This window comes from Dasypus novemcinctus, chromosome 21, assembly GCF_030445035.2.
Source record: "Dasypus novemcinctus isolate mDasNov1 chromosome 21, mDasNov1.1.hap2, whole genome shotgun sequence".
Lineage (NCBI taxonomy): Eukaryota > Metazoa > Chordata > Mammalia > Cingulata > Dasypodidae > Dasypus > Dasypus novemcinctus.
The window spans coordinates 68566649-68592814 of record NC_080693.1 but is presented as its reverse complement, the minus strand read 5'-3'; the positions used below and the strand labels follow the sequence as shown (position 1 = coordinate 68592814).

Below are 26166 nucleotides of genomic sequence, written 5' to 3'. Positions count from 1 at the left end.
ACTCACTGACAGAGAGGTGCCTGCTTCTGGGCTCAGGGGCCTGGTAGATGGTATTTATATCCCCAGAGGACTGGGATGCCTTGATCCGCACCTGCCTGGATACCCCGGAGTGGGGAGAGGAACTGGTCTGCAAGGTAAGAGGGAAAAGAATGAGACAGGTCTGTAAGCAGGCAGGCTGATAACGGTCCCCTCAACCTTCCCTAGGACACCCTGTGCTTAGCCACTTCAATGTTTTTTTTAACACATAAGCTCCCCTACTTTCCCCAGAACCTTGTTCCTCAACCAATCTTGTTTGCTCGATGTAGTTTTACTGCTTCAGTGATATATGAGCTCTGAATATATGAGCCACAGTTTAATAGGTGATGGCCCAGATACAGAGTAGTAACAAGTACTCTTGTAATCATCTGCCAAACAGAAAAGAGAACTGTAAACACCCTTTTATAAAATTCACCAGAGAGCTTGGGGAGATTAACAGGAAATGACTTCAGCAGAAAGATCACCTGCTAAGTGGGGTCAGATGGCAACCTCCCTGTCCAACAAAATTCTGGTTGATAAAATGCATTTAAAAAAAGTAGTTCAATAGGCTGCTGCTTCTCTAACCATCACTCTCTGAAAATTAAGGTCTCACTTGCTTCATATTATCAGGGTTTACATGTAAATCACTTTAGGATCATGGAAAAGGCTATCATAGGCCCCATACTACTGGAGGTCAAGGACCTCAGAATAGTATCAGCAGTCTTACTACATCCATTCCACTTTTATACTGATCCAGTTGAGCCACCAGGTGAGCCCTAGACAGGAAACAAAGGAACAAAGGGGCTCCCTTACCCTGAGAAGGCATAAAACTAAATCTTGGAGATGAGCAAGTGAGATAAGGACTTTTATAATCCCAAAAATACAGAGCACTAATGAGAGTGAGGGCTCAAGAATTATAAACAGTTTGGGTCCAAGTTTCCATTTGCTCTCTATCTCTTCTACCTCCCGTAAGGAAAAAAAAAGTCTGATCTAACAAACTGTATATCCTGTCCTCCAGGAGAAAGCCTTCCCACACTCAGGGTAAGTAAGTTCAGCTGCCAACCAGCCTCCTCTAGTCTCTCCAAGCCAAGCTTTTATAATATGCAAAGCTGTCTTAACAAACTGTCTTTGCCTCAAAGGGAAGTCAGAACCAACGGGAAGTGAATGTTCTTGCTGCAGCCTCCAATGTGCAATAGTTCTTTGCTGAGAGTCAGAAAGGGGAAAACAGTCAAAGCCACACAGACCAGTGAAGTGCAAGGGAAAGCCACCTCTCCCCAGTCAGAAACAGAAGAGCTGCATAATGAGCTATCTGAGGATATGTGCTTGGAACGTACCAAAGAACATACAATCTAAACACATAACTTTAAAATCTAAAAGTTGGAACAGGAAAGCAGGCTCAACAGCTAATATAAGCATAGATTTTAAAAAGAAAAGTTTGAAGTTGTGGCAACAGATTGGAAAGTAGGTGAAAGGACTTAGTGAAGGTTTCAGAACAGTTTCCCACACTTTCAATGTGCATATGAATCACTGGGTTCCTGTTAAAATGCAGATTCTGATTTAGAAGGTAAGTGAACACTGGGTGGTTTTGAAAGTCAGCGTATCTTTTTTTTCTTAAAGATTTATTTTATTTATTTCTTTCCCCTTCCTCCCTCCCGCCCCAGTTATCTGTTCTCTGTGTCTATTTGCTGCGTGTTCTCCTTTGTCTGCTTCTGTTGTTGTCAGCAGCACGGGAATCTGTGTTTCTCTTTGTTGCATCATCTTGCTGCGTTAGCTCTCCATGTGTGCGGCACCATTCCTGGGCAGGCTGCACTTTCTTTCGTGCTGGGCAGCTCTCCTTACCGGGGCACACTTCTTGTGTGAGCCCCACGGGAGGACACCCCTGTGTGTCAGGGCACTCCTTGCACACATCAGCCAGCTCCACACGGGTCAAGGAGGCCGGGGGGTTTGAACCCCAGACCTCCCATGTGGTAGACAGACGCCCTAACCACTGGGCCAAGTCTGCTTCTTGAAAAATCTGCATTTCTAACAATGCTCCTAAGTGATGCTGATCTGCTGGTACAGGGACCACACTTTGAGTGACAAGGCCTTAGGAGGTGATAGCTTCCCACTGAAACTGCTAGTGGGGATTTTAACACCCCAGACTAACTAAAATAGAATCTCTTGGAGGTGGGACCAAGTATTGTTATTTTTTAAGTCTTCCAAAGTGACTAATATTTAGTCAAGTTTGAAACCCTCATTTAATGCATAAAGGGAGGTAGCATGGCATGGTAAACAAAAATGATATGGCTGCAAGGATTCAGAGAAGCTTGAGCAAGACTTAAATGTGGGAAGAGAGAAAGGAATAAGGTGAACCTACAAAAAAAAAAAAGAGCTAATAGGTGTGAAGTGTATAGCTAATGGGATATTCTAAAGACAGCAAACAGAAATTGGTGTTTGATTATTCAATGAATGAATGAAGGACTCTGGGGGAAGCAGCGTGATGTGGTTGACAAAAACAAATATGAAAAATTATCAGGAAAATATGTACATAAATATTTGCAGTGACTGGAAACTAGAGGATGAGTAGAAAAAGAGGTCATAAAAGTTGACCCACAAAGACTATACTTTCAGGGATCATTGAGTTTTCCTAAATGATATTACAGGGAGAGATGCTGGACATTATATATCCCGCCATAACCCACTGAATGTACTGGGGAAGAGTGTAAACTACAATGTAAACTATAATCTATGTGGTGCAGCAGTATACCAAAATGTATTCACCAAATGCAATGAATGTGCCACAATGATGAAAGAGGTTGTTGATGTGGGAGGAGTGGAGGGGTGGGGTGTGGGCATATGGGAACCTATCATATTTTTTAATATAACATTTTTTGTGACCTATGTATCTTTAAAAAAAAAAACAATTTAATAAAAAAAAAAGTTAACCCACAAATAATCTTGACAAAAGATTTTATGACATAGCCAAAAAGAACAAGTGGATTCAACTATGCAGTAGAGAAAAAAGGGACTGCTTTAGTTTGGTACATGGGAACTTAAGGTAAGAAAGTGGATCTTCTCAACCACAGAATCTAGTCCTTTGTTTTAATGGTGGTACCAAGAGACATTTGTTAAGAAAAAAGAATTTTCAAACTAATGATGCAAACATTCATCCTATTGTAAACCATGGACTGTGATTAATAGCACAATTATAAAAATGTGCTTTCATGAATTGTAACAAATGTACCATACTAAAGTGAGTTATTAATAATAGGGTGTTATATGGGAACTCTGTTTTATGCATAATTTTTCTGTAAGCCTACAACTTCTCTAATAAGAATAAAAACGTGATGATTGTTAAAAAAAAAAAGGCATTTGCATGGAAGACCATTTTAGGACAGTTGTGGAAGTGCCTATGTTATTTAATTAACTCTACAGCTTAACAACCATGAATTAAAAACCTTTTAAAAACCTGTCTGTAACCCCTTGATTTCCTTAGAATGACTTAAGCCAATTTCCCTTCAGGCCAGTGCATTCTTCTTTTTTTACTTGTAAATTGTAATCCAAGTATTTTATCAAAAAGATTTCTAGAGGGAAGCGGATTTGACTCAACTGACAGAGCGTACACCTACCACACAGGAGGTCCAGGGTTCAAACCCAGGGCCTCCTGACCCGTGTGGTGAGCTGGCCCATGTGCAGTACTGATGCGCGTAAGGAGTGCCATGCCACATAGAGGTGTCCCCTGCATAGAGGACACCACGTGCAAGGAGTACACCCCTCAAGGAGAGCCGCCCCGCACAAAAAAAGTGCAGCCTGCCCAGGAGTGGTGCTGCACACATGGAGAGCTGACACAGTAAGATGACGCAACAAAAAGAGATACAGATTCCCAGTGCCGCTGACAAAAAAATGCAAGTGGACAAAGAATACACAGCGAATGGACAGAAAGCAGACAATGTGGAGCGGGGGAAGAGGAGAAATTTAAAAAAAAAGATTTCTAGAATAGCACTGTCCAACAGAAATATAATGCAAATCACATTTGTAATTAAAGTGTTTCCAGTTAGCCACAGTGAAAAAAGGAAATCAGGTTAAATTAATTTTAATCATGTATTTTATTTAACCCAAAATAGTATTTCAACATGTAATCAATATTAAAAATTTATCACATCACTGTTCACAGCAGCATTATTTACAATAATCAAAAGGTGGGAACACCCAAAAGTCCTTCAACAGATGAATGGATAAGGAAAATGTGGTATATACACATAAAAGAATATTATTCAGTTATAAAAAGGAATGAAGTTCTGATACATGATACAATGTGCATGAACCTTGAAGATAACATAGTGAGTGAAACAAGCTAAACACAAAAGGGCAAATACTGTGTGATCTCACTTACAGGAAATAATTAGAATTTTGCAAACTCATACACAGAAAGCAGAGTACAGGTTACCAGGGGAGGAGGTAGAGAGAGGTAGAATGAGAGTTCATGCATAATGGATACAGGGTTTCTATTTGGAGTGATAGGAAAGTTCTGGTGATGGATAGTGGAAGAGGGTAGCACTAGAAAAAAAAATCTGTTTGAAGTTACACAACTTCAGAAAAATGAATGCCAAGTTTATCACCCTTTATACAAATTCCTAGTCCCTATTTGTTCTAAAATAAACACCAGTATTTAAGGGGTTCACCCAAATTGAGATTAGGTGACTAAATCTATGTTTTCAATATCCATATTCTGAAGTATTTCACAAATTTGATTATATATTTATGCTTAGGCGGCCTTTCCTGCCTAAAGTGTTCCTGACTTTTTAGGCTATTCACATATAAAAAAGTAACCCCAACCCCTTGAAAATGTTGTCTTCTCCTAGACCTTTTCTACTCAGTTCTTTTGAGCTGTGGGGAATGGAATGACATAGGTTCATGGGCCACTTTATACTTTCTGTTCTATTTCTTTTCTTTTTTTCCCAAAGACAGAAGGAGTTTATTTATTGTACAAGCAATGGAGCAGTGGCGTCCTGGCCCAAAACTGCCTCCCTGATTGGCAGAAATTTGACTATTTTTATAACATCAGGATGTTAATGAATAACTGGGATGAAACTGGTTCCTTCATTAATAAATTTTAAGGGGCTGAACATTTTGTTCTATTTCTAATGACATCCAACCTGTGGAGGAACCTGGATAAAGTCTTCCAAGGACTACAATAATTCTAAGATCCCTTTCTTTCCTGGATGGTAACTGATAGGCATTGCACTACAAATCAGAATATCTAGATTCTAGACCAGCTCTGTCACTATTTACTGCCATATTTTAGGCAAGGTATTCTATGTTTCAGTTTCCCCAGGTATAGACTGCATATAACAGATGCCTGTCCTGGACTCCTCAGAGTTGTTTTAAGAAACCGAATGAGAGGGAAGATGATTTGGCTCAACTGATAGAGCATCCACCTACCACATGGGAGGTACAGGGTTCAAACCCAGAGCATCCTGATCCGTGTGGTGAGCTGGCCCATGCTCAGTGCTGATGCGTGCAAGGAGTGCTGTGCCATGCAGGGGTGTTCCCCTCGTAGGGGAGCCCCATGAGCAAGGAGTGCACCCTGTAAGGATAGCTGCCCTGTGCGGGAAAAAAAAAATCACAGCCTGCCTAGAAATGGTGCTGCACACTTGGTGAGCTGATGCAGCAAGATGACGCAACAAAAAGAGACACAGATTCCTGGTGACGCTGACAAGAATGCAAGTGGACACAGAAAAATACACAGCAAATGGACACATAGAGCAGACAACGGGATGGGGGAAGGGCAGAGAAAGAAATAAAAAATCTTAAAAAAAAAAAAAGAATCAAATGAGAGATGAAAGTACCTGAAATATGTAAGGTGCTATTATTTTTTGAAATAGAGGGCAGACAAAGCTAATTTATCCCTCTTCTGCTTGAGTATTTTTGTTCTTTCTGCACTTGTACCATTATTTAAAAAAATTTTTTAAATAAAAAAATTTTGCCATATTATTTTTGAAGGACTTTAGGTTATTCTTGATATTCTGTGTTTGAATAGTAGGCAAGATAGTGCCAAATTCATTGATGGGTAACTTGGGAAGTGAGAATTTGGATGAGAAGATAAGAAGTTTACTTTTGTCAGAAAGAATATGAAGTAAAAAAACCCAAAGCTATACTCAATCTAAGGTAGCTGGGTATTTATTTTCTGTTGTATTAGATACAAGTGACAAAAGAAAGCTTGAGATTACTCTATGCAGTAGAAGATCTGGGACTAGAGAGTCATAAAGAGATTAAGAACAGAAAGATAAATTTAAGAGTTTGGGAAGCAGATGTGGCTCAAGTGATAGAGCGTCCGTCTACCATATATGAGGACCTGGGTTCGATTCCTGCAGCCTCCTGGTGAAAAAGAAGAGAAAGTGTGCCTGCGTGGCAAGTCAGTGCCCACGAGTGCCCACATAGTGAGCCAGTGCTTGCACAAGTGCCCACTCGTATGCCTGCTTGAATCCCTGCGTGGTGAGCCAGTGCCCCGTGCAAGTGAGTCACATAGCAAGATGATGACACATCAAAAGAGAGACAAGGGGAGAGTCAAGGTGAAGCGCTGCAGAAACCAGGAACTGAGTGGCGCAATTGACAGGGAACCTCTCTCCCAATCAGAGGTCTCCAGGATCGTAACCAGTGAATCCTAGAGGAGAGAAAATGAGAAGAGAAGACAACACAGACAGCAAAAACAGCAGGGCAGGAGGAGAGGAAAGGGGGAAAATAAAAATTTTTAAAAATTTGAAAAAAAAAAAAAAAGTTAGGTGCATACATTTGTAGAAAAGACGTCTGTTAACAGGAATAAGCTAAGAGCTGATGGTCCAAGGCAGAAGTCTAGATCAGCAAGAACTACTAAGATGCTTAAGTATCTAAATACCAGTACAAACCAAGACTAAAAAGAGACCACTCAAAGTGGAAATTCTGTGATTACCAAAATCCAGAGGTTCTTGGGTAAAAACAATATTAAAGTCACTTAGTTGGGGTGAGGTGGGAGGGGTATTATTATATACATTGGTGAGACATGAAGACAGAGGAAAGATTAGAAGCTGTCACAGAGGATCAAAAGAAAGGGAATCCAGACAGAAGAAAGATAAAGTAATTTAAAAAAGGAATAAGAAGGGAAGTAAAGGAATAGGTGGTAACAAAAGCTGAATGAGGCAACTGATTGCTAAAAATGGAAATAACTATGTAAGTGGAGAAATAAAGTGGCAGAAAGCTATCAGCAGGTAGACATGAAGACAAGGGTGATCATAGTACTCTGGTGCAGAGTACTTAAAATATGATTTGTGACTGGTGCCAGTTCACAAACTGCTGATTACTAATCTTCAATAAAATAAGAACAGAAAATGAGGGTAATCCTTTAAAAACTTTTATAGAAATTTGACAGTAACTGTATGACTACTGAATATAACAAAAACTGGGCTTGTTATTTATTTTTTCACTTCATTTTTTAGTTTTTGTATTCTTACAGAAGAATTGGTCCATGACAGATTGGAAATTAAAAAAAAAAACAAAACTCAAAACAAACCTGGTATTTCATAACAGTTAGAGAAGCATTATTCTGGAAATCAGGATTCCTAAGCACATAGCAACTTTGGATCATGACACTGCTGTTTATTAAGAAGCCTAAAAGGGATCAAAGTTAGGGGTGCATGCTTTCACGCAAGCAATCATATCTTTAAATAAACTCTAATTCCAATTTCATCTGTAAGGAAGAGTGTAGAAAACATGAGTTCTGCCTGACTCTTGCTAGTAATTCAAGAAGCATTCACTGTATTTTGTTAGGGTGGAGAAGAGATTCCAAACAAGAAGACAAATTCCTGCTCTTGGTGAAAGAGCTAGTTAGGGAATCAACAGACAGATCTGGAACCTGGCAGAAAATCCGACCACACTAAACACAAGCACTTCAGTACCCCCAAGATGGCTGCTGGAAGAACCCAAAAGATTCCCCCATTGGGAATGAGATTTCCTCTGGAAGCCAGGAGAAGTCCTGAATATTTTCCAGGGGCCTTATCACTGCGCCCTCCTGGGACCAATGATGGCTGGGGTAATCTATCAAAACAGCAAACAGCTGGACTCCTGCCTGCCATTAGCAAAGGGGCAGAATAATTAATGGTTTAAAAGGCAAGTGGGAAAGCGAACCAGCCCTCTCCCTGTGCCTGTTGCCTGTTCCTGCTCTTGCTTTTTCCCCCCTCTTGCCTTTTGACCCCTATTCTGGCCTTCTTTGCCCCTGCCTGGATCAATACACAAGTAAACGTGGGGATTTATAATCTATAATGGGGAATTGTAGTCTGTAAATTGGCCCTCTTTATCACTCTTCAACCCCTTCCTCTCTGCCTGGGACCCATGATCTGTTATTTTCTCCCATTTGTCTTCTCACCATTCCTTAATAAATTACTGGCCTAATTAACCCTGCTTGCTCTCGAAATTCCTTTCTTGTAGCTAAGCCAAGAACCTAAAGAAAATCCATCTACACTGGGGAGTTTATAATATTTTGGAATAAAAACCTTCAAGTATGCAACAACTAGAGGGCAATTACTAAGCAACCTATAAACTAGTGTACAGATTAACTCCAGTGACTAAAGAAATAGAGGATAATCAAAATGGCTTCAGTCAAAAAATATTGACCAATTGTAGGCTGGAGTCTTAAAAAAAGGTGATAGCCATAGACTGATCAAGAGGAAGAAGAAAGAACTGCAGGGTCAAGGAAAGGGGCAGGGCTGGGGGCAGAGGGAGAGTATGCTGAAGAATATGGAAAGATGAGGTTAAGAGTTGAAAGCACAGACAGATGGTGGTAAGCCATGGATGCTAGGCTAAATTTGCATCTTATATAAGAGACAATAAGGAAAGACTATGTGGAACAGGTGAGTAACAAATGGGAATAAAATAATATGGTACATGTTTTACTTACAATATTTTCTGAAACATATCCAGAAAAAGACATATTTGGGATAGAGATAACCACTCTTTATGACCAGGGACATTTTTGTAATATTAGAAAATGTTTTCTTTATTCTAAGGTTTCCTAGCAGCATCCTCCTGTGCCTCCCCTTAATCAACAGGATAGCCTAACATCATAAGTCTCTTTAGAAAAACAGTCTGCATGAGCACCATTAAACCTAAACTCTGTCCTGGTACGTAATGTCCAAAGCTCTCATGCAGCAATGTCAGCTGTCCACAGTCTGCTGTCTTCAAACTTAAGGAAAGGAAAGAGTTGCAAGAAACCTTCAGGAACATGTAGCAGAAGAAAACTGGCAGAAGAATCAGTGATTTGAAACAGCAAATGTTATAGCAAACATTCCTGCTAAATACTGGCCCTCAGGGATCGATCCTTCAGGAGAGGAAACTGCCTAAGGGATAATTCCCCACTTCTGATAGCCCCTGTAGATTGCCCGCTATTTGGTAAGGCAGCAACTGGTAAATTACAAGAGGCTCTCCAGCCCAAGGCCTTTTTATCCCCAGTGGACAAGGGAAAAAAAAGTTTGTTTTTTATATATTTCCCAGAGGAAAGGAAAGGTTGCTGAGAAGTTGTGGGATTTGAGTTTACAAAACACAACATTCTCAAATCTTCAACATCCTTTACTAATCAGCATCCCCTTGCTAATCAAATCTAATTGAGAGAACATAAATTTAGAGAAAAAATAATTTTCTCCTTTATCATAAAGTGTTCTCTTTCCGCCCATACCGAGTCAAATAACCTTTAGTTGCAACTTTAACCTAACAATCTAACTTCTCAGTGAAATCAAATGTGCTAGTCATTGACAGTGGGCTGGGGAGCACCTATGTTTCTGCATTTGCAGTAGCTGAATCATGTAAAAACTGTTGAGGAAGCAAGGCAAGCTCTGAAGAAAAGCGAGCTTTGTCTTCATCCATCAGGATATGAAGGGGCTACTTACATGGTTTCTGTCCTGAGACAGCAACAATATCCTAAGGCTTTTCATGCTTGCGCTTCTGTCCAAAATGTCAATTGCTTTATCAAGATCATCTTGGTTTTTCAGCAGGATGGAGAGCTGTGACAAAGGACACAGAAAAAGGAAATCATATAAGATATGAGTCAATCTTGATATTTCAGTTTGCAAAAATAAACAAAATAAGCGAAAATTAAATACAAGTTTAGAGGACAAAAATCTGAATACTAATGAGGTCTTAAAAGATTTAATTGAGGGAAGAACATGTGGTTCAAGCAATTGGGTTCCCGTCTATCATATGGGAGGTCCTGGGTTTAATTCCCAGGGCCTCCTGGTGAAGACAAGCTGGCCTGCACAGCAAGCTGGCCCGAGTGGAGAGCTGGTGCAGCAAAATGATGCAACACAAAGAAACAGAGAGACAATAAGAGACACAGCAGACCAGGGAGCTGAGGTGATGCAGGAGATTGAGCACCTCTCTCCCATTCTGGAAGGTCCCAGGATCAGTGCCTGGTGTTGCCTAAAGACAAGCAGACAGAAGAATGCACAGTGAATGGACACAGAGAGCAGACAAGGAGGGGGGCAAGCATAAAAATCAAGCAAAAGTCCAAGTAGTTTCTTCAGCTTCCAATTTATAATACAAGGAAATGAGAATTCTAAGTCTTAGACTGGGAAAAAAAAAATAGTAAGAACAAGTTTTTTTGTTTGTTTTTTTTAAAGATTTATTTCTTTATTTCTTTCCCCTTCCCTCCCCACCCCGGTTGTCTGTTCTCTGTGTCTATTTGCTGCGTCTTCTTTGTCCACTTCTGTTGTTGTCAGCAGCACGGGAATCTGTGTTTCTTTTTGTTGAGTCATCTTGTCAGCTCTCCGTGTGTGTGGCGCCATTCCTGGGCAGGCTGCACTTTCTTTCGCACTGGGCGGCTCTCCTTACGGGGCGCACTCCTTGCATGTGGGGCTCCCCTACACGGGAGGGGCACTCCTTGCGCGGCAGGGCACTCCTTGCACGCATCAACACTGCGCATGGGTCAGCTGTGCACGGGTCAAGGAGGCCCAGGGTTTGAACCACGGACCTCCCATGTGGTAGACTGACGCCCTAACCACTGGGCCAAGTCCGCCGCCCATAAACAGTTTTTAAAATAAAATCTTAAGACAACACACAGGTTGGGGGAAAATTTTGCAAATCACATGTATAATAAAAGGTCTAGAACCCAAAATGTATAAGGAACTCTTACAATACCACAATAAAAAGAAAGAATCCAACTAAAAAATGGGCAAAGTCCCTATCAATTAGAGGTGGAATAGGCATCACCATCCCAGAACCCTCAAGTTTAGGGAATGAACAATAGACTAGAGTAGACTTACTGGTATTCTACTATAGACTAATTGTGATTCTAGCAATGGAAGAACTGTTATCATTGATGTGGAGGCAGTGGCCACTGAATGTTCTGAGGGGAGGGAGAGGGGAAAACAGGTGTAACATGGAGGCATTTTCAGGACTTGGGAGATGTCCTGAATGACATTGCAATGGCAGAGACAGGCCATTATATATCTTGTTAAAACTTACAAAATTGTGCAGGAGAGAGTGTAACCTACAATGTAAACTATAATCCACACTCAGTGGCAATGCTCCAAAATGTGTTCCTCAATTGCAACAAATGTACACACTAATGAGGGATGTTGTTAATGTGGAAAAATGTGGAAGGGGTAGGGAGCAGGGAACATGGAAATCCCCTATATATTTTACTTGACATTTATGTAATCTAAATATCTTTCAAAAAAAACCTTTAAAGTATATTAAAAAAAAAAAAAAGGCAAAGGATTTGCCTAGACATTTCTCCAAATAAGACATACAATGGCCAACAAATGCATGAAAAGATGTTTAACAATTAGTTATTAGGGAAATGTAAATCAAAACCACAATGGAAAAAAAAACAAAATGATCCACAATAAAATACTACTTCCCATGCACTAGGATGGCTAATGGCTATAATAATAATAATAAAAGGACAATAACAAGTGCTGGCAAGGATGAAGAGAAACTGAAACCCTTATATTTAAAAGTGAGATTATAAAATGGTACAGTTGGTTTGGAAAACAGTCTGGCAATTCCTCAAAAATTAAATATAGAGTTACCATATGACCCAGTCATTTCTCTCCTAAGTATATATCCAAAAGAACTGAAAACATAGGTTCTTACAAAAACTTGTACAAAAATCTTAATAGCAGGACTATTCATAATAGCCAAAAGGGGGAAACAAACCCATCAGTTGATGAATTATGAATAAAACGTGGTATATCCATATAGTGGAATATTAGTCATAAAAAGGAATGAAGTTCTGATACATGCTAAACATGGATGAAACACAGATGTAGTGAAAGGAGCCAGACACAAAAGACCATATATTATATGACTGCATTTATATGAAATATCCAAAGCAGGAAAATCCATTGACACAGACAATAGATTAGTGATTGCCAAGGGAGAAAAGGAAGGGGAATGGGGAGTGACTGCTAACGGACACAGGGTTTCTCAATGGGGTGATGAAAATGCTCTGGAATTAGGTAGAGATGTTGGTTATACAAGTCTCTGGATATACTAAAAACCACTGAATTGTATACATTAACAGGGTGAATTTTATGGGATATGAATTATATCTCAATAAAACTGTTATTAGAAAAAGGTCTTGGGAAGCAGACATGGCTCAACTGATAGAGCGTCTATCTACCATATGGAGGGTCCAGGGTTCTATCCCTAGGGCCTCCTGACCTGTGTGGTAAGCTGGCCCATGCACAGGGCTGCTGTGCACAAGGAGTGCCATGTCACAAGGGGCAAGAAGCACGCCCCACAAGGAGAGCTGCCCTGTGTCAAAAAAATCACAGCCCACCCAGGAGTGGCGCCACACACATGCAGAACTGATGCAGCAAGATGATGCACCAAAAAGAGATGCAGTTCCCCAGTGCTGCTGGTTAATGCAAGCGGATGAAGAAAAACACACAGCGAATGGACAGAGAGAGCAGACAATGGGGGTGGGGGGGGAATAAATAAATAAAATACATCTTAAAAAAAAAAAAGGTCATGACAGATTTTAAAGATTTATTTATTTATTTCTCTCCCCTTCCCCCATGCCCTGGTTGTCTGTTCTCTGTGTCTATCTGCTGCGTCTTCTTTGTCCGCTTCTGTTGTTGTCAGCGACACGTGAATCTGTGTTTCTTTTTGCTGCGTCATCTTGTTGTGTCAGCTCTCCGTGTGGGCGGCGCCATTCTTGGGCAGGCTGCACTCTCTTTCGTGCTGGGCGGCTCTCCTTGCAGGGTGCACTCCTTGCGCGTGGGGCTCCCCTGCGCGGGGGACATCCCTGCATGGCAGGGCACTCCTTGCGCGCATCAGCACTGCGCATGGGCCAGCTCCACACAGGTCAAGGAGGCCCGGGGTTTGAATCGTGGACCTCCCATGTGGTAGACGGACGCCCTAACCACTGACACAAATCCACTTCCCTTGATAGATTTTAAATTTTTAAAAATATGAATTAGTCAACTCCTGATCATTGTTATTGATAGAGTATGGAAAGACATGTCTGATCTAAAATAATTAATAACAATGATATTTATTTGGCTTTAGAATTAATTTAAACTTGAACATTTGAATAAGGGAATGCTTAACATTTTGGGTAGTCACTTAGTTGGCAAAAGAGTTTAAAAAATGGATTTTGAGAATTCTTAATGGAAATATTAACTGAAAAGAGAAAAGAGAACTAAATCTTCCAGAAACCTCTCTACTAACTAAAGAAGACCTTCTTTAATGATGGTTGGCTAGCTGACTTTATCTTTACTTTTTCATGTAGTCACTGAAACTTGAGCTGCATTATATATAATTTTTAAAAGCCCTATGAATTTGAGATTTTATACTTTTGGAGTTCTCATATCCTATATCTAAAATGTTCGCTTACGTACATTAAAATATTTATGTCTATTAACTATAGTTAGTGATTATTTTCCAAATTTGCTATATTTCTAAAACTTACCCTAACAATGAAAGAGCAGATGGTCTTATTTTAGTGAGCTATTTGGCAATATACCCAATTATAGGAAGGGGACTAGGGGTCAACAAATAGAAATGTCTAGCCTGCAGATTTCAGCCTCAAACTATGGAAGAAAATTTTAAAACTCTTCAACCAATAAAACAAAAACTATGCAGTGAAGATTTGACTCTGAAAGAGCCATGATGTTGCTCAGCCTTCTCGTCTTGCCCCCTAACTCTCATCCTTCAAGGTGCAAGCTCTTTCCTATGCTCAAATACCCTGCCTTCATACTAATGCAAAGTTCCAGCCTATGCAGATTGTAGCCTCTAATATACCTAATCCAGGAGATGGGAAAATACTTGAGTAACTGACAGTCAAAAGAATTCCTTACTGTATGATGTTCAAAGTAGGAATAAACAAGGGCTGTTGGGGTGGTGGGAGGAAGTAAAGAAATCATTGGAGTGGGTGTTAATTTTAAAAACAAATAAGCTACAATCAAGAGTTAAACTCTGAGAACAGATTCCAGCATTTATGACTGTCATAGAGAATCTACCCACCAGCTTTCTATGCCTCTCCAATCCCCTGCTAAATGCTGTTTCTTGTTAAGGCTGTGCTGGAAAGAAAAAGATATCCCTACAAAATGTAAAGGAGACCATACGAATGCGCTCTGGCCCTGGTACCGTATGTGATTCTGTCAGAGTATCAGGGCTGCCTGCACTGGATGAGCAGGGGGACTAGATACAGCTGTGTAAAAACCATGTAGTAAAACTGAGAAATCTCACCGTTGTTATAAGAAAAAAAATGGGTTCCACAAAATGAAAACTTGCAGATGATATCAGAGGAACTAACTAGAAAATCCTCAGTTAAGCAGAGAGAAACAAGGTGGGTAGCTGTCCCCTCTTGCCCCTCATCTGATCCACCAACTTTCTTACCTCATTGTTCATATAATGTAGATCGAGAGGTTGCCCAAATGCTGTTGTCACCTTATGCTCCACATCTTCATATCTCACTGGCCGGCTGAATGGTATAATTCTGAAAAGGAACAGGAATCTAGGTTAATTGCGTATATAAAATATAGGTTTGGAAAGCTATGTCTTCTGAGTGATATCTTAACTTTCCTTTTTAATTTCTACCTTAAATTTTCTCTATTTAGAAGGGCAAATAAAAATACCATGACAGGGAAGCAGACTTGGCCCAATGGATAGGGCGTCCACCTACCACATGGGATATCCGCGGTTCAAACCCCGGGCCTTCTTGATCCATGTGGAGCACGGAGCGTGAGCAGTGCTGATGCGCACAAGGAGTGCCCTGCCATGCAGGGGTGTCCCACGCGCAAGGAGTGTGCCCCATAGGGAGAGCCGCCCAGTGCGAAAGAAAGTGCAGCCTGCCCAGGAATGGCTCCACACACACGGACAGCTGACACAAGATGATGCAACAAAAAGAAACACAGATTCCCGGTGCCGCTGATAAGGATAGAATCAGTCACAGAAGAACACACAGCGAATGGGGGGCGGGGGGAGAGAAATAAATAAAAAATAAGTCTTAAAAAACAACAACAACACCATGACAAGTTGAAAGAAAGACCATGGAAGAAAGCAAAAAGCCTTCTATTTTAGTAACTTAAACAGTGTACAACACAGAAGTGTTAATTATATTCACAATGTTGTGCTACCATCACCACCATCCATTACCAAAAATTCATGACCCAAAACCAAATCTCAAAAAACACAAAACAAACAAACAAACAAAAAACAAATCTTCACACCTTCTAAGAAAACCTCATTTTCTCCTCTCCCCAGCCCTGGGGAACTTCCAATCTATTTTATGTCTTTATGAATTTGCTTATTCTAGATATTTAATATAAGTGGAACCACACCATAGCTGAGCCTTTTGTGCCTAGCTCCTTTCAGTCAACATGATTTCAAGATAAATTCAGGGAAGCGGACTTGGCCCAGTGGCTAGCGCATACGTCTACGACATGGGAGATTCATGGTTCAAATCCAGGGCCTCCTTTACCTGTGTGAAACTGGCCCATGCGCAGTGCTGATGTGCGCAAGGAGTGCCCTGCCATGCAGGGGTGTCCCCGCGTAGGGTAGCCCCATGTGCAAGGGGTGCGCCCGTAAGGAGAGCCGCCCAGTGTGAAAGAAAGTGCAGCCTGCCCAGGAATGGCACTGCACACATGGAGAGCTGACACAGCAAGATGACGCAACAAAAAGAAACACAGATTCCCATGCTGCTGACAAGAACAGAAGCAGATAAAGAAGAACACGCAGCGAATAGACACAGAGAACAGACAACCGGGATGGGGGGGGGGGGGAGGGTGGAGGGGAGAGAAATAAATAAATAAATCTTAAAAAAAAAATTCATGTTTTAGGATGCATTCCTTTTAATGGCTGACTAATATTCTACTGTATGTATATACCACATTTTGTATATCCATACATGTGCTGATGGACACTTGGGTTGGTTCCATCTTTTGACTATTGTGAGTAATGCTACTATGAACACTGATGTACAAGTATCTGTTCAAGTCCCCGTTTTCAATTCTTTTGGGTATATACCTAGAAGTGGAATTGTTGAGTCATATGGCAATTCTCTATTTAACTTTTTAAAAAAATTTTTTTCCATCTTTATTTTCTTTTAAATGTTACATGAAAAAAATATGAGGTCCCCATATATATTTAACATTTTGAGGAACAGCAAAACTGTTTTCCACAGCAGCTGCACTGTACCATTTTATATTCTAACAACAATGAACAAGGGTTCCAAATTCTCTGCATCCTCACCAACACTTGCTATTTTCCATTTCTTTAATAATAGCTATCCTAATGCATGTGAAGTGGTATCTCATTTTGGTTTTGATTTGCATTTCCCTAATCACTAATGATATTAAGCACCTTTCCATGTACTATTTGACCATCTGCATATTTTCTTTAAAGAAATGTCTAGCCAAACCTTTGCCCATTTTAAAATTTGGGGTCTGTGTCTTTTTGTTTTTGAGTTGTAGCAGTTCTTTATATATTCTGGATATTAAATTCTTACCAGATATATGATTTGCACCTGTTTTCTCCCACTTTGTAGGTTGTCTTTTCACTTTCTTGATAACGTCCTTTGATGTCCAAAAGTTTTGAATTTTGATGAAGTTCTAGTTAGCGATTTTTCTTTTGTTGCTTGTACTTTTGGTGCTGTGTTTAAGAAATCTTTGCCAAATCCAAGGTTATGAAAGATTTCCCTGTTTTCTTCTAAGAGTTTTATGGTTTTAGCTCTTCTATTTAAGTCCTTGATCCATTTTGAGTTAATTTTTATATCTGGTGTGAAGGAGAGCCTTATCTTTATTTTTGTTGCATGTGGACAGCCAGTTTTCCCAGCACCATTTTTTGAAGAAAGCATTCTTTCCCTATTTAATATATTTGGCAACTTTGTTGAAATCAGTTGGCCATAAATGTGTGGGTTTATTTCTGGGCATTCAAATTCTATTCCATTAGTATACATGTCTATCCTTATGCCAGTACCACATTATTTTGATTACTGTAGCTTTGTAGTGAGTTTTGAAATTGGGAAGTATGTGGCCTCCATCTTTGTTTTTGTTTTTCAAGACTGATTTAGCTATTAGGGACCCTTATGATTTCACATAGATGACTGGCTTTTCCATTTCTGCAAAAAAGGCTGCTGGAATTTTTTTTTCTTTTTTGTTTTTATTTCATACTGCTGGAATTTCAATAAAGATTTTGTTGAATCTGTACGTTGCTTTTGGTAGTACTGACATCTTAACAATATTAAGTCTTCCAACCTATGAACCCAGAATAACTTGCCATTTTTTTTTAGATCTTTCATTTAATTAAATTAATGTATTTATTTCTCCCGCCCCCCCCCCCCCCCCCGCCAACTTGCATTATCTGGCAGCACTGGGAAATTGCATCTCTTTTGTTGCGTCATCTTGCTGTGTCAGCTCTCTGTGTGTGTGGCGCCACTCCTGGGCAGGCTGCACTTTTTTCATGTGGGGCGGCTTTCCTTGTGGGGCGTACTCCTTGCACATGGGGCATCCCTACACGGGGGCGCCCCTGCATAGCATGGCACTCCTTGCATGCGGCAGCACTGCACATGAGCCAGCCTACCGCATAGGTCAGGAGGCCCTGGGAATTGAACCCTGGACCCTCCATATGGTAGATGGACGCTCTATCAGTTGAGCCATGTCCACTTCCCTTCTTTCATTTTATATAGCAATTTTGTAGTTTTTCAATATTCAAGTCTTTTACTTCCTGGTTAAATTTATTTCTAGATATTTTATTCTTTTAGATGCTATTGTAATGCTGGTATATAGATTTTTTTTTAGGAGGTACCAGGGACTGACCCAGGACATCGTACATGGGAAGCAGGCACTTCCCAATGACAGTTGTTTGTTTCTTTGTTTTGTTTTTAGGAGGTACCAGGGATTGAACCTGGGACCTCATATATGGGAAGCAGGCACTCAACCACTTGAGCTACATCCACTCCCCTGCATGTTAATCTTGTACTCTGCAACTCTGGTAAATTCATTTATTAGCTCTAATAATTTTCTTGTGGATTCTTTTGGACTTTCTAAATGCAGGACCATGACATTTGTGATTAGAAACAGTTTCACTTTTTCTTTTCTAATTCTTTTTCTTGCCTAATTGCTAGGGTTAGAACTTACACTACAATACTGGGGAGAAGTGAAAAGAGAAGACACTGTTGTCTTATTCCTATCCTATCACCATTGAGTATAATGTTAGCTGTAGGTTTTTCATAAAGGCCCTTTATCATCCCCTTCTGTTCCTATTTTTCTGATTGTTTTCATCATGAAAGGCTGTTGGGTTTTGTCAAATGCTTTTTCTGTGTCAACTGAGACGACTGTGTGTGTTTTTCCCCCTTCATTCTATTAAATTGGAGTTTTACATTGACTGATTTTCTTAGGTTGAGCCACCCTTTCATTCCTAGGATGAATCCCACCTGGTCATGGTAAAGAATCCTTTTAATATGCAGTTAGATTCAATCTGCTAGTATTTGTTGACAATTTTTGCATATATATTCATGAGTGAAATTAGTCTATAATTTTCATTTCTTGTGGTATCTTTATCTGGCTTTGGTATCAAAGTAATCTGGCTTCATAGAACGAGTAAGGTATTACTTCCTTCCCTTCTTTGTTTTGAAAGAGCTTGAGAGCACTGATGCTAGTTTTCCCTCAGTGTTTGGTAGATACCAGCAATGAAGTCATCTGGCCCTGGAATTTTCTTGTTTGGCAGGGTACTGATTCTTTTTTTTTTTTTTTTAATTTCTCTCCCCTTTCCCCGCTCTCCCCCTCAGTTGTCTGCTCTCTGTGTCCATTCGTTGTGTGTTCTTCTGTGACCACTTTTATCCTTACCAGCAGGACTGGGAATCTGTGTTTCTTTTTGTTGCGTCATCTTGTTGTGTCAGCTCTCCATGTGTGCGGCACCATTCCTGGGCAGGGTGCATTTTCTTTTGCACTGGGCAGCTCTCCTTACGGAGCACACTCCTTGCACGTGGGGCTCCCTCATGCGGGGGCCACCCCTGCGTGGCACGGCACTCCTTGCGTGCATCAGCACTGAGCATGGGTCAGCTCCACACGGGTCAAGGAGGCCCGGGGTTTGAACCATGGACCTCCCATGTAGTAGGCGGATGCCCTATCCATTGGGCCACATCCACTTCCTGGTACTGATTCTTAATTCAATATTTTTACTTGTTATAGGTCTGTTGAAATTTTCTATTTCTTCTTGAATCAGTTTAGATAATCTGTATTTCTAGGAATTTGTCCATTTCACCTAGATTATCTAATTTGTTGGTGAATAACTGTTCACAGTATTCTCTTACAATTCCTCTTATTTCTGTAAGATCAGTAGTAAGGCCCTCATTTTAATTTCTGATTTTATTATTTGCAACTCCTCTTTCTCTTTTTCTTTTTTTTTGGTAAGTCTAATTAAAGTTTTGTCAATTTTATTGAACTTTTCAAAGAACTAACTTTTGGTTTCAGCAGTTCTCTCAATTGTTTTTCTATTCTCTATTTCATTTATCTCCACTCTATATAGCCATTCTTGCTGTCTTTTGGTTACTATTTATATAAAATATTTTTTCCAGCCTTTCACTTTCACCTGATTTGTGCCTATAGAGCTAAGGTGAGTCTCCTTTATACGGCATATAGTTGGGTCATACTTTTTTTATTTATCCATTCTCCCAATTTAAAGTAATCCATTTACATTAAAAGTAATTACTGATTAGGCATAAATTACTTCAGCCAACTTGCTAATTGTTTTTTATATGTCTCATACCTTTCTATCCCTCATTTCCTCCGTTACTGCCTTCCTTTGTGTTATGCTGATATTCTGTGGTGGACCTTTTGATTCTATTCTCATTTCCTTTTTTGTATTTTTTTAGATAATTTCTTTGTGATTACTATGGGGTTTATATTTAACACCCTAAATCAATAACAATCTGGTTTTTTGAATTGATACCATTTTAATTTCAATAGCATACACAATTTCTGCTCCTATATTTGCCTGTTCCCTCCTCCCTCTGTTTTCTTGTCACGGCTTACATCTTTATACTTTGTGTACCCAATAACAGATTTATGCTTTTTTTTTTTAATGCATTTGTATTTCAGATCATGTAAAAAAATTTAAAGTGGAGATATAAACCAAGAATACAATAATATTTGCACTGATATTTACCTTTACTGTGGATCTTTATTTCTTCACATGGCTTCAAATTACTGACTAGTATCCTTTCCTTTCATCCTGAAGGACTCCCTTTAGCATTTCCTATAGGACACATTCAGTGGTAATGAACTTCCTTACTTTTTTTTTTTTTTAAAGATTTATTTTATTTATTTCTCTCCCCCCCCCCTCCAATGGTTATGCTCTCCGTCTGCTCTGTGTGTCTGTCTGTTGTGTGCTCTTGCTGTCTGCTCTCTGTGTTTGTTCATTGTGAGCTCTCTGCGTTTGCTCTTCTTCTTTTTTGGAGGCACTGGGAACTGAACGTGGGACCTCACATGTGGGAGGGAGGTACCCAATCACTTGAGCCACATCCGCTCCCTGCTTGCTGTGTCTCTCGTGTTATCTTGCCATGCCAGCCTGTAGCGTCAGCTCTCTGTCTTGCCTGTCTTCTTCAGGAGGCACTGGGAACCAAACTGGGGTCCTCTCATGTGGGAGGCAGGCAGTGAAGTGCTTGAGCCACATCCACTTTCCTCCCTCAAATTTTGTTTATTGAGAATGTTTTGATTTCTCCTTCATTTTTAAAGAATAGGTTTGCCAGAATTAGAATTCTTAATTGACAGTTGTTTTTTTCCATTTGGTGCTTTAGATATTATTGTACTGCCTTTTGGCATCCATGGTTTCTGATGAGAAATAAACTGTTAATCTTACTGAAGATCCCTTATACATGACGAGTTGCTTCCTTCTTATTGTTCTTAGTGTACTTTTTCCCCCTTTCATCGACAATTTGACTAAAATATGTCCCAATGTGAGTCTCTTTGAGATTATCCTGCTTGGAGTTTGTTGAAATTCTTGGATATGTATATTCATGTGTTTCATCACATTTGGGATGTTTTTGGCAATGATTTCTTCAAATATTCTTTCTGTCCCTTTCTTTTTCTCTTCTTCTGAGGATTCCCACAATACATATGTTTGCTTCATGGTACTCCACACATTTCTTAGGTGCTATTCACTTTATTTTCCTGTTTTTCTTTCTGCCTCTCAGATTGAATAATTTTCAATTGTCCTATCCTTGACTTCACTGAGTCTTTCTTCTGCCTATTCAAATCTGTGGTTGAACCTCTCTAGTGAATTTTTTATTTCATTGATTGTAACTTTCAGCTCCAGAATTTGTTTGATTCCTTTTCAAAATTTCCATCTCTTTATTGAATTCTTCTTTTTATCTATCATTTTCCTAACTTCCTTTAGTTCTTTGTCCATGTTTTCCTTCAGCTCATTAAAATTATTTAGAAGAGTTGACTTAACATCTTTGATTAGTAATTTCAATGTCTGGAATTCCTCAAGGAAGGTTTCTGTTACTTTATTTTGTTCCTTTGAATGGTCTATACTTTACATTCTTTATAGGTATTTGATTTTTTTGTTGCAATCTATATATTTGAATATTGTAATGTCTTACCTATGGCAATCGGATTCTCTTCCTTTTCCAGGGTTAGCTGATGTTTTTGTTTGATCATTGAAGGCTGTAGTAATCTATTTCTTAATTGATTTTTTTCCAAACTATTTTTGCAAAGTATGTATTCCTTGTTGTATGTGATCACTGAAGTCTCTGTTCCTTTAGCTTGTATTGAGCTAGTGTTTCCAGAGATTTCCTTGGATGCCAGGAGCAATCACAACAAAACACACCACACACCACACGCACACACACAAATTTCCCAGTCCTTGCGAATTACCTCTGTTCTGAGACTCTTCTTCAATGCTTAGCCCAGCTTACACTGAACACAGATCAGTCTGAAGTGAATGCTTAGGGCCTTCTCAGGTCTTTCCAAGCATGAATTTTGTTCTAGGCCTGTGTGGTAGCTTTCAAAAATCCCCCAACATGCATGAATGCTCCTGGATGATCTCATTTTCCCAAAAAATATCTCTCTCCAATTCCCAAATCCTCCCAGACCCCAAGCATTCTATTGTATAATATCTCATCTGCAATCTTTCCCTCTAAGTGGCTGCAGTTTGCTCGGATCCATGCCACTTCTCTATACCACTTCCCTGCCCCAAATGAGTTCTGAGATGGGTGAAAATGCCAGGCACCTTGAGTCAATCTTTCAGAATGCCACCATATGGGCTGGAACATATATTAGTATATACCAAATTTATACATTATATATTCTCTGCTTTCCCCATAATCAAATACCAGGCAACTACAATGGGAAAGAGGACCACTGTCCCACACATGATGACCAAGCTGGGGAGGGGATGGGGTCAGGACAAATAAAAGCAACATGCAGTTTTCTGTTTTTAGATTGCTTTTTTTTCTTCTTCTTTTTTCTTTTCTTTTTTTTCTTTTCTTTTTTTAAGGTAATGGGACGAGGGATTGAACCCTGGACTTCGTATTTGGGAAGCTGGTGCTTAACCACTGAACCACATCATCAGTTCCCAGATTGCCTTTTTCTTGACTCAACATTCATTTGATTGCTGTATACCTTTAACTGTTTTCCAGAGTTCTGGGAAAGTTGGTTCTGACAGTTTCTGCCTTTAATATATTTTTTTAAAATGTTTTAGGGATGGGGGTGATATACATTTGGAGCTTCTTACTCCACCATATTACTGATATTACTCCTTTCCCTTCTTGACATATGACTATCTTTTCTTTTGAGCACCCATAAGCATTGCACAGTCTCTATCATTTGCTCTACCACTTCAGCTTGGACCTTCTTCCAATGACAGATCGGTATACTGCAGGCTACTCATTTTAAAAACTATGTTCTAAAAACTTCCGTTAGGAAACAACTAGAAAACCTGGGGATTGGAGCAGAAGTCCTGAAAACAGTGTCTCAACTCCAAAGTGACTCAATTCCAGGACTTGAAAGGTCTTTTCCATTGTTGATTTTTGAGATTGCACAGAAATTTCAATACTGATTATGTTCAGAATTGAGATTCCTAAAGTCAGACTTCCTACTATAAAGTTAAAAGAATTCCTTTTGAGTTGATTATATATCAGACCAATTTTTATTAATTAACCAGTGATATAGCTAGGCATATAAAGAGTGTTGATATTGAAGCTTTCCTAAAGAGACTCAAAAGATTATGTCAAAGAACAATTTCTATTTTTACAGGACAGAGTAAGAACTTGTCCAAAGAGGTGTTAAAATATGATGTTATTAAATACTCCAACAAAATTAATAAGGGGGGATAGATGAAGCAAGATTGACAAAATGTTGATAATGTTGAAGTTGAGTGACAGGTCCAAGGGGTTTCAGTATAATTTCTCTCTGGTTTTGTGTGTGTTTGAGATTTTCATAATAAAATGCTTAAATGAATATATTAGATTGAACTACATGAGACTGCTAATAGGCAATCATTTTGATATACAAAAATGACAATTTCATATGGCTTCAACACAATAGCTTAAAACAAAAAATTAAAACAAAAATCAGCAGAGATTAATGAAACAGAAGAAGGTTTCAGAAGAAATTCATATATATGAAGAACCTAGGTTACACTATAAATATAAAATAAGACAATTGATTACCTTAAAAAACACACACACAGACAAAATACATATAAATTGATTAAAGACCTGAATGTAAAAAATATATTTATATAAAAACACCAGAAGAAAATACAGCATTAAAAAAAAAAAAATCTTGGAGTAGGGGAGGTCTTTCTAAGAATGACAGAAAACATAGAAGCCAAAAGGGAAGAGGACTGATTTGACAACAAAAATTAAAACTCCTGACAGCAAAATAAACTACTGACAAAGTAAAAAAAGCATCAAACTTGGAGAAATATTTGTAAAAATTAATAAGTAAATGACAAACAATACAATAGAAAAACTGACAAAAGATATGATGCCTCTATACTTCTTGCCCTCCTCCATGCTGACAGGAAGAAGTGTGTGGGTCTTTCATATGTTCCCTGATCCTTCAGAGTGGGACTGATAGAACCAGAGGAAAAACAAATATGCCACATGAAAGAAGGAGCTAAGTCACTGGATTTTAATGAACTATGACTTAATAATTTCCTTAATGTTCTATGTCTGCTTGGCTTAAATCAGTAGGCAGCAAATAAGTGTTTATCATCTAGAACTGCACTATTCAAAATGGTGCCACTAGCCATACTTGGCTTTTTAAATTTATATTAAGTAAATTAAATTAAAAATCAGTTCCTTGGTCACACCAGCCACATTTCAAGTGCTCACTAGCCACATGTAGCTAGTTGCTACTGTACTGGACAGTTGCTACTGTACTGGACAGATGGATAACATTTTCATTACAGCAGAAAGTTCTATTGGGCAACTCTGACAAATAATACTACAATTCACAATCTATCCTTCATGCAAAACCTAAAAACCCAGGAAGATAATTCCTCCATAACTTTTCCTCATCCATCACCATCTTTCATTTTTGGAAATTACATTGCTGACCATATTAGTTTGTCTATGCCAGGAAATCCATTCATGCTGTAATCCCTTTGTTTCCACTCAAATCAATTGTCCCAAGCAGTGATACTGTTAAGTGCTGTCTTGATATAGGTATTCTAGAGATGGGTATTCCCTGGAACCTTTTGAGAGAAGAACTCTGCATTAATTCCTAATAGCAAATTACATCCCCTTTACGTCCCCTTCATCGGGGCCTTAACGACAGTTCAAAAGGGGCCCACCTGCATAAAAGACCAGGCCGCTCACACAGATGTCCCTAGCACAATATTGGAAAAGGATCAGGATCAGATATAAATTCTCTTGCATTCTCCTGGCAATGGGCCATTCAAAATCTTCACAAGCAGCCTAAAAGTCTGATCAAAATTAGAAACCAGGACTTCCAGATTTGGTAAGACCTAAGTTGCCACTGTCACATCTTCCGAATAACAGGGACCTTTAAGCCAGGTTTCAAAGAGGAGTCTAACACCCCGGGCAAACAATCCCATCAATGCCCTGACATCAAGGTTTTCAAAGGGAAGGAGGTCAGGTGTCTGGTCCTCACCCTTTCAAAACAAAGAGAAAACCCATCAGCAGAATGGATACTTTGCATGGTTAAATGGGAAAAGCCACTATTTCTTTCCAAAACTTTGATACCAATTCTGCTGTTCAGGGCTTTAGAAGGCCATTCCTGCCTGACCACCTTAAGTACTTGTGGTTTCGACCTGGGAGCTTTTTTGAAACCAAACATGTATTTTCTCAGAGTAAGTCAATTTAAGTCTGTGAACTTACACTTCGTAGACTTACATTGTAACTGCATATGACTTTGGCAACAGGGAATTCAGGAGTGTATAACTTCATAATGAGCTTTTGATTTCATATCTACTTCCGAAAACTCTGCTGCTCCATCCCTCCAAACCCCAGAAGGACCAGTGTGAAAAGCAACAACAGTGAAGTGACAATTTAACTGCCCTGCTATTGGCCAGACACAGGACTAGCAGCTACGGAAAGAGGTCAGAGGACATTTGTCCCTCCAGGCCTGAAATAGTCCTAGAGCCCACAAGGCAGCAGCAGGACTCTGGCTCTGCAGACTACACTTCCCACAATATTCTCACTGGGAAGCTTGTGACAACCTTACA

The 26166-nt window shown here is 39.5% G+C and overlaps 1 protein-coding gene across 5 annotated transcripts in view; it reads right to left on the bottom strand.

Moving 5' to 3' along the window:
* The window catches only part of MAP3K3 (mitogen-activated protein kinase kinase kinase 3), an 85957-nt gene that overhangs the window by 27056 nt on the left and 32735 nt on the right, over positions 1–26166 (bottom strand). For all 5 annotated transcript variants that reach the window (XM_058284506.2, XM_058284508.2, XM_058284505.2 and 2 more), the window contains 3 exons: positions 14866–14965; positions 9909–10022; positions 7–127 (listed from right to left, as the gene is read on the bottom strand). In XM_058284506.2, the coding sequence (XP_058140489.1) occupies positions 7–127; positions 9909–10022; positions 14866–14965 (335 nt within the window). The remainder of the gene's footprint in view (positions 1–6; positions 128–9908; positions 10023–14865; positions 14966–26166) is intronic.